This window comes from Daldinia caldariorum (genome assembly GCF_022478825.1).
Source record: "Daldinia caldariorum strain CBS 122874 unplaced genomic scaffold F4812scaffold_10, whole genome shotgun sequence".
In the NCBI taxonomy this organism is placed as follows: domain Eukaryota; kingdom Fungi; phylum Ascomycota; class Sordariomycetes; order Xylariales; family Hypoxylaceae; genus Daldinia; species Daldinia caldariorum.
The window spans coordinates 723793-735389 of record NW_025953046.1 but is presented as its reverse complement, the minus strand read 5'-3'; the positions used below and the strand labels follow the sequence as shown (position 1 = coordinate 735389).

Genomic DNA, 11597 nt, shown 5'->3' with positions numbered 1-11597 from the left:
GTATATTATTTTTTTTCCAATATTAACGATAAAACACTTTATCCCCGATAAAGTGCTTACACGCCGATGTCACACAACCACCAGTTATAAATAATTTAAAAATATTTTAAATGGTAAATAAATAATTAATTAACAGTTTATAAGAATTAATAAAAAGTGGTATAATACTTGGTAGCTAATAAGTGAAATACCTTCCGTCTTATAAAAGAAAATTCACCGCTTGCCGCATTAAGTACCTAAGTAAATAACGTACCTACATGTACCTAATAGTACGCGCATCCCGCTAACCCTTGTAAGGGTTGTTACCTTGTGCTAGGTACCAGGTAGCTTCTATCTTAGCGCGATCTACGGCAAGGCTTAATCTATTGCCCCACCATCCCTACCCAATCGTGCGGAGCATCGATGCAAACTCCTTTACACTATTTTTTTTTTTTTTTTTCAATATTCAACTTGTTTGAATTTGCCTTCGCTGAATACCGTGGTATAAGTCAAAATATCTATATACAGTAAGCATGTTCCCATCCGATCGCAGCTCCTGAACTTGAGTATATTTCAACATTTTATACTAACAATTCTCAAGCCTTCCAAATCTACCCTCAAAAGCTCTCTATAAACCTTTCCTACCCTCCCCAATCACTTTCCAGCGATGGCGAAAAGCTCCCGCGCAAGCACGCGCAAGGCGAACAACCAACGCCTGAAGTCCAAGGTCTTTGGCCCCGTCGAGGCAGCTCGAGCTGAGCGTCTCTCCGCTAAGCTCCTCGAACTGGCGGCCCAACCCAAAGCCCAACCAGATGCCGAGATAAAGATGGTAGATGGTACCGAGGAGGACGCAGCCAAGGTGCAAAATTCCACAGCGGTGCCAGATGCCGATAATAGTAAGCACCAATCTTAACCCGTATAGCACGTTTTATATATATTGACAATAGTGTCATAGCGATGGACGTTGACAGCGCTAAACCTACGAGCAAACGCAGCGACAAGAAGCGTATTGAGAAGCGGAGGAAGACCAGCAAGATCGTGTTCCCCAAGTACGGCGACAAGAAGAAAACAAAGAGACGCTAGATGCGTGATGCGGAAAAGGCTTGGTTGGGACGAATTGCATTGTTAGGCGTTCGGTTTTGTTTGATAACTACGTAGGTATATCTAGGTCTATAATTGGTTCCCACAATGATACCCTTCCTGGAGATATCACAATTCACTACTCGCGTGATCCCCTATTGCCACCGGCGTTGCGTTTGCAGCTGATATCGTAGCTGGAGGAGCTAGGGTAGTTGGAGGAGCTAGGGTAGTTGGAGGAGCTAAAGGAACTGCTCCTGTACCCACGTCTGGAACCACCGGTGATGCTATAACAGCAGGAGTAAAGTTCGACGGTGCGGCCAATGCGCCCGCTTGGGCTGTGGTTGGAGCTGGAGCTGGTGCTGGTGCTACAGCTTGTGTTACAGCTGGAGGTGCTGAAGTTTGAGTTTCTATTATGGACGTCTTTGGTGTAGCATTTACTAAAGGAGATGCCGTATTAGTGATTGCAGCAGGTTCCTTAGGCTCATTAGATATTGTTGGTGTAGCCGGCACGGCTGGTTCATTATTCTTATTCGGCTCTGGCGCGTTTTCTTCAGAACCCTCGAGGGTATCTTTTTTCTTTTCCGGACCAGGAGCATCTGGGTCTAAGAATCGAGCCGGCACGCCAGTCGCCGCATAAGATCCGCTGCCCATCCACGCTCCTGCTAAGCGGCTCCATCTATACTCGCCGCGCCAGAGCTTCTGGATCTCCCGATATGCATAGGCATTATAATATGGCAGTCCAGTCTTAGGGTCCTTGTAGCGTGCTGGGTGGTTAGTGATGACGCAGCGAGGAGCTGATGTTGGTTCTGTATATCATTTAGTTGTCTGGATTTGAGAAATGGTGTCACAAAAAATAACTTACTGCTAAGCTTAGCCATGTCCCTACCAAACAAAATCTGATTCTGGACGGACTTTTCCTTTACGGCATTCTCGTTGAAGTTCTGTAGAATAATGCAGTTTCGCGTGGCTTTGCCATTGGCAGGTGGAGATGGTGGCGGCGGAGGAGGGACTTCTTTGGGTTGATGTCTTTGGGCGTTCGCCTTGGAAGACTTGATGATGCTAAGAGGAGTTTTGGGAGTATGTCGAGACGCTGGAGTAGACTTTGTCGCGGGTTTCGGTGTGGATATCGGTGTAGGTGTATGCGTATGTGTAAGAGGTAGGGTTGAGGTAGGGGTAGAAATAGTCGGAGGTGTAGGAGTGGGCACAGGCGCAGGAGTCTGTATAGGTTGTGTTAAAGGTTGGAGAGAACGAGATGGGGTTGATATGGTAGGAGGACAAACTCCCGCCTGAGGCATGGAGAGAGGTGACTGTCTTTGGGCTGTATTAGGGGGTGCCAGGACGGCCGAAGGGTTGGTAGTATTAGGCGAAGAGTGATAACCCAACACTGGCATAGAAAGACCACCCTGAGCTACTCCCGCTGGCGGAGCTAAGAAACTGTTCGAAGGCGGTTTCAGCTCTGGTGGTTTCATTAGTTGCGACGGCTGCTGGGGGAGCGCAAATACGCTAGTAGTATATATGCCTGTCGCCGGAGGACGCATATCTGGTGCTTTCATCTCTGGGACTTTAGCTTCCGGAGGTTTAGGCTCTTGGGGTCTGGACAGCGGCTCACTTAAGCCCGCTACTGGAGATGGAGGTATTATATCTTTTTGAGATGGGTTCGGCGCGACTAAAGGCACACTAGGAGCTTCAACTAATGTTGCCTGAGCCGGCGTCGCCTGAATCGGTGCGGTTGTAGAGTCTGATGTAGGTAAAGGTTTTTCGCCCTCTGCAGCAGGTTCTTTAGAGACTGTGGCACTTGACGCAGTTCCATCCTGAGCCGCATTCTCATTTGCTTTTGTGACCTCAGTTGACCTTGGGCCCGACTCTTTATTTTCCACCTTGTCCGCACTAGTCTGTGCAGACTCTCGGGGTTTATCTGGTTTCTGCGTGTTGGATGAATCTGTAGGTATTTCGTGACCGGCAGCAGAGGCTCGTTTTTTCTTGGCCGGCTTCTCCTCGATAGTAACAATCTTGCCGACATGTTTCAATTTACCATCCACCCATTCGCCCACCCCGCTCCAAAAGGTAACCACAGGGCCATCAAGGGTCCTGTTATTCAAAGCAGCCAACTTGGCTCTCCTCTCTTCTTCTCGCTGCTTCTCAGCTTCCTCCCATCGATTCAAGGTTTTCGAATTCTTCTTCTCTACGATAGCAGCTTCGGCGAGCCTCTGAGCCTGCGTCATGGGCGGCTTCTTCAAAGCTTCCATCTTTTTGGCTTTCTTCTCCATAGCTTCGACTTGTTTGAGACGCTTAACTTCGCGTTCGATCATTTGCTGATGTAACTGTTCCTTGCTGAGCATCGTGGTCTCCCGCTTGGAGGCTCGCGTCGGCATGTCGGCAGGCGATGGTAACCAGCTCGTCCTTTCGGATTTCTTCTTGGGTCTCGGCTTCGGTTCTGGGGCTGTCGAGCTCCCCGATGGCGTGGGCGCAATCTTGACCTTCTTACGAAACTTGATGGGAATAGCTTCTTGGGCTTTTCGCTTTCGTGCTGCTTGTCTACTCTCTCGGGCCTTCTTTTCTAATTCCTTCTCGCCCTCTAGTTCGTCGCCGTTCTCCTGGGCATCTTCGTCGTCGGACGAAGAGTCCATTTGCACGTCGGAGCCGTCATCTTCGACATCGGTGAAACCTGCGTCATCTTCATCCTCGGCGAAGAGGAGTTCGAGATCGTCGTCGGGTTCTTCAGCGGCGAGCATGGATTTCATGCGGTTTCCAGCGGTGGATCGTTTCGCTCGGCCCGTCGCAAGCCATTCCACTTGCGGAGGCTCGTCTTCGTCAGCAAAACCTCCATCTTCGCTACTCAAGTCCGATTTGTCGATGTCTAAGTCGTTGTCGCTCGCTTGCGCACGTTGCTCATCCTCCTCGTTTGCCATGTCGAATGGGCTTAATGATTGACAATCCTACAAACTGTAGTCAGGGTAGATACCTAGTCGTATCAACTACCTAAGGTAGTGAGTGTATTTACACATCCTGCGATCAGCTTCATCCGAGTTCGTTGTGAGGATATCTCGGTAATTGCCGTGCAAAAAGGTTGTCAGATCAGTAGTACTAAAATACAATTAAAATATAAAATTAAAAAAAAAGCAGTTAAAACGCAGTTCGCGTCTTTACTTTTTTTTTAACAGGGATCCTATGAAGTACTTTGTATACCGAACCATTAAGACGTCATTAGGTAGATAACGTCTTGTCTTTCGTGTTATGTAATTAGGTATTGGTTATTATGCATTCCTCGGGTATTAGAGTTATCCCGTATAAGGTATATAATACAACTTCACTACGAAGTACAACTTCATTACAACTTCACTTCCATATATTCAGCAACTATCCGTTTCCAACTCACTCCCCTACAAGATTATCTAATATCCCGAAAGATTTAACCAATACACCAGTAACGATACTCGTTATCTCCGACACATGTGCTATAAGAGATGGCTTATCGGAATGCATCAGGAACGAGCTAGGATCCGAGCTGTTTGCTAGCCTTATGAAATAATGTTCTCCTTTCTTTACTCGTGATGATATCCAAGAGATATGGTGTTCCGCCTGTGAAACATCCGCAAACTCGGGCTTCTCAGAGTTAAGGAGTTCATGGTACTCAGCGACTAAGCCGTATTTGAAACGAAATGCCTCGCCCCAAACGCGTAGGATAGCCTTTTCTATCGCGGCAGGCGTCATCCTAGCAAGATTGGCCACAAGTCTTCGCTGGTTAGTAAAGTTGAAGGACCACTAAAAGCCTCCAGAACGGCATTGTACTGCGTGGTTTTGAGGTCCCCTCAACAAAATTAAAAGAGCAACTTTGAGGCCTTCTTCGCGGGCTCCCGCCTGATTTACTTCGTTCTTCTTGCTTGTTCCTCCCATGTCAAGATGCCAGGGCTGGAGCGTAGCTTGTCGGTTGGCAACCTCGACAGTGCCGACTCCGTTCAGCTTAAACCACCTGATATATCCCCAGCACGGCGTAACTTCCGGACGCCCCATGAGAGGTTGTCTGGTCCGGTACCTCTAAATATAATTCCCTTCTCATAGTCTGCGCGCATAACGCGAAAACCATTCTCCCCTGTACCGGAAGATTTGATGATTCCGTCCTGCACGGCGGTTAGCTCAGGACGGTGAAGCCAGAGATACGAATAAGATATCAACTTACCAAATCTGTACAAGCTCACGGAACGCAACTATAGGGTTAAAAGACGACAGGGAAGTTTGTGGTCATTCTTTTCCGGACGGATTCAATTGTAACCTTATCTTCCCGTGTGTATGTCTAGTCTTCATCGGTGTCGTTCCAGTCATCCTGGGGAAAATGTGGTATTCGTAGTGGAGTCGCCATGTTGTGGTCTTATCTAAACGCGAAGATCTATGATAATAGCCCCAGGCTTTCTTGTTGCAGAGCGGACGTAGGTATCACCAGATATGCATTGAGGTAAATCTCTTCTATGAGCCAGGTAAGCGACAAGGTAGGCTGAAAATTTTGCAAATAAATAAGTAATGGATAGCATATCGACAATGTTGGGACTGAAATAGCCTAAGAGGCCGGTGTATCTACCCGCCGTCTTTATTATTGTCTCGCATTTTAGTTCATAATGTAGGCGATACGCCTAAGGTATGTAACCATACGAGGACATCCAAATAGACCCGAATACGCAGCCATGCTCTTTTACTCAAAGAACCTACATCACGACGGTGCTGCCTAGGGTACTGGTATCTTCCGGTCTATACTTGCCCTTTCCCTTCGAGTCCATAGATAGACACATTAGAGACACTGCTATATTTTCGGTCCCGAATCACTGAATAACTGGTAACAGACAATTTTCATCACGGCAATTCAATTATTTAGATGATATGTTAGAACCCCTCGATGGACTACTATATTTATGGACGGCGTAGACGAATCGACATGGGGGAATTAGTAGATGTATGAAAATAGGAGCTGAACTGAATGTGTCACGTCGCAGAGCATGCAGTAGGTAAAATAACTTCGTTGTTCCGCAAGGAACTCTAACTACAGTAGCTTTGAAGCCAAAGCTATATACATAATAACTCCTTTGTTCCAAGGAGTCTCAAGTGAGACTCCTGACAGAATGTAACCAATGTAGTAAATATAGTTAAAGGTTATCAGAAAACTCCGGAGAGGATTAGGCACCGAAACCTCCACGTATGATGTAGGGAACAGTACTAGATAAGAGGAAGAGTTTCTAGCTAGCAATTCTCACATGGTGAATCTCACATAGCGAAGCGGAATTATATTCTTGTACGACTCTAGCGACGCCATATACATACAATCAAGCCTCCATACCCTAACTTGTCCCTCGTAAAGTTCGTACACTAATGGATCGAAATGACATAATAGTTGTGCGGTCTGGAATCGATGCTTAAGGGTCTGGCCAAATGGCAAATTACGTCTCTGCGTTGACTATCGTGGTCTCAATAAGATTACGAAGAAGGATCGCTCAGCACTACCCCTTATCCACGAGATCCTGGATCGACTTGCAGGTTCTAATTTAAGGTCGTTCGTCACTCATCCAAACCTAGGAACATGGTAAGTTCAACTACGGCCAATAGTTCGGTAATAAACAACAACCACCTAACAGCAGAACACGAGTCAGGTATGTAATGTATTATGTCCCGCATCAAAACTATGATCCGGAACAAAGTCACCACGGAGAGAATCTACCCGTGACCTCGGCCTCCGATCCCAAGAAAAAGAAAGCCCGCATTGCGCCCCCTTCTCGGCACACTCGGCATGCTCGGGGTTGTTGATGTTACCGTTTACGTACCTGCTGGGGCGGGAATGCGACGGGCTCTTTCTCGGTCCACCTTCGTCATGGATATATATCTAAGCGCCATCGGTTCCCTTATTAACTTACCCACATATATAGGTAGGTACCTAATATAGTACCTATGCAAGACCATAAAAGTAAGAGGAAAAGAGGATCGGGGAATCGTCGATTTGATCAGTATTATGATGATGTTGCATTAGGTATGTATGTCGTAGAAGTCAAAAGAGGTACCTAACTTACTTAACCTTAGGTAGAAAGAGAAAAATAAATAAATAAAGGGACGAATCCAAGCCACCGGCGTTGACCACGTGGAGGAAGCTGAGCCTCTTACATTACGTGTATACGGTATGTACATCTATAGTGTACGTATCATGGAACATTAGAAATACGATATAATGTCATAACACACTACGTACAAAGTACAGTGCACTACAGATCAACTCCGATAGTCCGAGAGTAAGTTTTTTCTTTTCTTTTTTTCTATCCGCCCTACCGGCTCTCGGTAAACTTTGACTTGCCGACTACATTCATGAGCTACTATAAGCTTTACTAGCGTTGAATTACAGACAAAGCTTATAGGATAATGTACTCTATTGTAGACATTTTAATAATTGATTGCGCAATTACAACCCTATCTCAAGACTACCTAATTCGGAGGTTCTCGAGGACTAGCATGACCTCGGCGTCAACCTTCTTCGCCTTCGTTGTACATCACAGGTCCTCGTTCTACTCATTATCCAACCCCTGAACTCGCGCGAAATAAACTGGTATATACCGGATCCGGAAAATGCCATCATGCCAACAATGCCTCATATCCAAACCAAAATATTGCGAACCTTAAATGCGCCTCGGCTAAGCTATCGTCCCAAGTACAAAAAGCAAAACTAGGCACGCCAGGGGTAAAAAAGATGGGGACGCCCTTGACAAATACGCCGTTCCTGTTCCTATGCCGCCAAACTTTTTTTTTATGCAAGATCCGTTCCTACTCTGTATACAAAACTTGTACCAATAGGGTAGGTCTATCTGGTACTCCATTGATTACTATGAACATATGAAAAAGGAATTTTTTTTTTAGAAAGAGGAATCGCCGACGTGGACCTCTATGAATATCCGAAAGTGTGGGGCCCCGCAAAAGCCGGCACGTCCGGCAAATTCGGGAGTCTGCGGATATCGAAAACGGGCACGGATTTCCCCGCGAGCTTGAAGATACCAGTTTTCTTGGCATCACCTAGTGTAGAATATTCGCAAAGCCCTAATATTCGAACATGTCTTTGTCGCTTTTCCCCTTCGTAATAGGTAAAATATGTGAGAAGAGAGTAGATCCTAATCGGGAGATTCGGGCGTACTGATGTGGCCGTTGCGTGGTCGGTTGGAGGTGTAATGAGAAGGTGTAATACATCGAGGCCGTGGGGGTCGAATATGTACCATAGTGTTGTTATCTCCTTACCCAGATTTATGTATCTGGGAGTCGCCCCCGCATTCAATTGATGTAACCAAGCCCAAGGTCTCGACGTAAATGTAACTGGTTCCCCACGTCGACACATTAAACCTGACCTGCTGAACGTGACAAGATCGGGCGATGCGAATCAAAAACTATCCGAAGCTCACGTCAGCGCTATGGCGGGCCAGAACTCATTTTTAGATCACTCGCTCAGCGGCCGACTATCGGCGTAACTAGCTCGATGCTCTTGGGTCTCGAGTAGGCGCCCGGTTTCCTGGAGGGTAATGGCCGGTCCGTCATTCCACCTTGGGCATACCCATAACCTGCAACAGCGTAGCCGTTATCATAGGTTGACGAGTAGAAATTGTTGGCCGATTTTGTGTACGACGTACTAGGGCTAGTAACAGCGCTGCGCGTAAACGGCCATGCGGCATTGCCCGGAATTGACGAGGTCGGGCTCACTGGTCGTATGCTCAATGACCTCAGGGCTGAGACGGCATTGGTGTATTGACCGGTTGTTGGTGTTGTGGGAGGCGACCAACGAGAAGGGGAGGCGCGTGGGATGATATCTCGGGGCTCCGAGTTTCCAACCAAGTAATACGGGAAATTGGCACCGAAGCCATCATGTCCCTTAGATGGATGGTGCGATGACGATCCCCTTACACTTGCATTTTGGTCACGCTCGCGGCACCTGGTCTAGAGGTCAGTAAATGCGAATTACCTATTGGTTGGGGGTGAAGAGTGGCTTACGCCTCTGAGCAATATAAAAACTTCTCATCTTGTGGGGTGAATTGCTTTTCACAGGTCATGCTATAAATTCATAGCCAGTCAGTAAGTTGTCTTCACAATAGCTTCGTGGGATGCAGGAACAATGGGCTTGGTTACACAAGACACCCCCGGCGTGGATCACCCGCATGGCTTGATCGAGTGGTGACGCAGCCCACGCAGGTTGCCTGAAGTGGTATGAGTGTTGTGCAGAAGGGGAGAAAAAAGGGTAACCCGATCTCACCCTTCCCAGGCGCAGCATGACGTTAGTTACAACATCAAAGATACGACCTGGACGGCAAACCTCGCCGCAGCATTGAGACCAAAGGGGTTCCGCAGGGTGTTAAGCTGTGTGTATACAGAACAGATAACACGTACCAAAATTGAGGGAAGCTTTCTCGCTCATCCTCAAACCCGCGCTCCTCTTCCCATTCCCTTTCACGATCCTTGGGATTCTTGCCTAGCTTTAGTACTGTTTGCGGGGTTGATTTTCTGGTTAGTGTCTGTGGCCGCCTGGGTTTTGAGACATCAGAAGTTGTGCCGACTTTGCGAACATCAGTTGTTGAGCTATTGGTCGAGGTGTGACCGGATCTGCGACGAGTGTGATGCATTTGGTACTATGTAATTGGCCCCGGCGGTAAGCCTAGGCCAAACCCCTACTGTTCTAATAAGAGTAGATGAGAGCTCGCTAAATAGCTAACTTGGTAGGGGAACCCTTTCTAATAAGGTATTATAAAAAAGGGTTGAAGGCGGGGAGATCTCGCGACAGTTTTGGCCGATTTTTTTTTTTTTTTTCAAGTTGTATAGAAAGCTATCTTGCAAATTCCGGGTTATAGCGTCGCTTGAGAGCGAAGCAAGATACGGAAGGGAAGCAAATTAATATTCTTTGGTTTCCCGCCGTTCTTGGAGTCGGATTGATTAGGTAGATAAGGTACTATCTCCTAAGATCGGGATACCAGGTTTGGCAGAAAAAAAACCGGGGAGCAGCAGACAAAACAGGGTTATAAATAATATATTGCGTGCTCAGGTTTATATGTTAAAAGAAGACGGAATGACGATGCTGATAAGAGAATTGTAATCTAGTAATGTCAAGATCACCTTTCCAATTGCTCTTCTGCGTTCTTGAACCGGAAGTAATGATGGCGATGATGATGATGATAACTTCGCCTTGTGACGTTTGAACGAAGAAAGCTCGTAATGGTGGTACTTGGGAAACAGTAAGAGTCTTGGTGGTGTAACATGTACCGGGATGGTCAAGTTGGTAACGGCGTTTAGCTGTGTAAGTCGGACTTTTCGGATATGTCTTGGACCAGGAGGAAACAGCTTAAGATGCTCAAGCAGATCTATAAGACGAATATCTGCTATGAAGATTTCAAGAGATATATCATACAATATATGACTCGAATATATTATGTTAAAGAAGACACGACTGAATTGGTCGACAATTAATAGATCCTCGAGTTTGGTTTTTTTTTCTGAGAATTGAGAAGGAAGCAGGAGGCGGGATGCAGTGGATGATATATTCTAGTACCCTTGAATTTGTTTCCTACCTAGGTACCTAACCATACCTTTTTTTCCTACTCCTTGGCCTGGCTGACACTGTACATGGTTGCAACATAATTTTGGCAGGTGAGGTAAGGTACCGCATGTATCGGCTAGGGTTATGCTCTTGTCTGGATGACCTGTTCATGTAGAAAAGTACCTATACCTGGAGACCTGGGCTTTTACTCGGACTTTGCCTGGTACAGATAAGTACCAACGGCACAGATGTGTGTGCACAACAACTTGTACAATACATACCTACCTAATGTAATCAACCAACGATGACTCTTTCTCTACTATGAAGTATTTTGCTCTTCCCCTTTTAACTTTGCAATTGCTTGCGTGCCTGCTTTCATTGGCTGACAAGTGCTCAGAATGCCGAAAGCGGAGATGCGACCCAAGACTGGGGCCATGAGCCAATTGCGTGTGACTACTACATTGTCTTCTCTATCACGACAGAGCTTCTATTAGCGCCTAGCCCTTTTGGACTCTTAAGTTGGGACAAGTGAACGAAGACTCATCATCGAATATGGAGACAGGGGAAAACGAGAGAAAAATTTTCTCTACTCTCCCCTTGCAAGTTGAGTTGACTATTCACAATTAACTCTGCCCTACAGAAACGTACTACCGAAACTGGTCATTCGTTAGTATTAATGCGTTCGACAGGCTAATTCTCTTTAAGTAACGCTCTTAGTTACCCGGGCGGCCCAAGTCTGCATATTATTAGAGAGATGTATTAGGTATACATGCACATCTCTGCACACCTGGGTACATAATGTACTGTACCTACCTACTAAACATTGGAAGTCAATAACATGTTCATTTTTAGTAAGCCTCAACGCCATGGCAAAACGGCCAGTAACGTCGAACAAGATAGTAGGTACAATAGGTATTGGATATGTTATGGAACACCCATAACAGGGATGATGATATAGCAGCATGGATCATTTGACGTTATAAGAGTTATACATGGTAGGTATATA

General features: G+C 46.3%; 4 protein-coding genes across 4 annotated transcripts; 1 reads left to right on the top strand and 3 right to left on the bottom strand.

The window, feature by feature from the left end:
• Positions 1-403: 403 nt before the first annotated feature.
• Positions 404-1177, top strand: F4812DRAFT_431610 (uncharacterized protein). Its single transcript, XM_047934456.1, has 3 exons — positions 404-506; positions 581-875; positions 935-1177. Exons 2-3 carry the CDS (start codon positions 647-649, stop codon positions 1060-1062), a joined length of 357 nt encoding a protein of 118 aa, XP_047789518.1. The 5' UTR covers positions 404-506; positions 581-646; the 3' UTR covers positions 1063-1177.
• Positions 1178-1188: 11 nt separating this feature from the next.
• On the bottom strand, positions 1189-3968 carry F4812DRAFT_460045 (YL1-domain-containing protein; the record flags this gene model as incomplete). Its single annotated transcript, XM_047937640.1, has 2 exons — positions 1189-1865; positions 1922-3968. 2 exons carry the CDS (start codon positions 3966-3968, stop codon positions 1189-1191), a joined length of 2724 nt encoding a protein of 907 aa, XP_047789517.1.
• Positions 3969-4373: 405 nt separating this feature from the next.
• F4812DRAFT_431608 (uncharacterized protein) lies at positions 4374-5426 on the bottom strand. Its single transcript, XM_047934455.1, has one exon. It carries the CDS (start codon positions 4768-4770, stop codon positions 4432-4434), a length of 339 nt encoding a protein of 112 aa, XP_047789516.1. The 5' UTR covers positions 4771-5426; the 3' UTR covers positions 4374-4431.
• A 2878-nt stretch (positions 5427-8304) lies between these two features.
• F4812DRAFT_53078 (uncharacterized protein) lies at positions 8305-9892 on the bottom strand. Its single transcript, XM_047939178.1, has 3 exons — positions 9451-9892; positions 9058-9117; positions 8305-8998 (listed from the first exon to the last, which is right to left on the bottom strand). Exons 1-3 carry the CDS (start codon positions 9681-9683, stop codon positions 8518-8520), a joined length of 774 nt encoding a protein of 257 aa, XP_047789515.1. The 5' UTR covers positions 9684-9892; the 3' UTR covers positions 8305-8517.
• Between the last annotated feature and the right edge of the window lie 1705 nt (positions 9893-11597).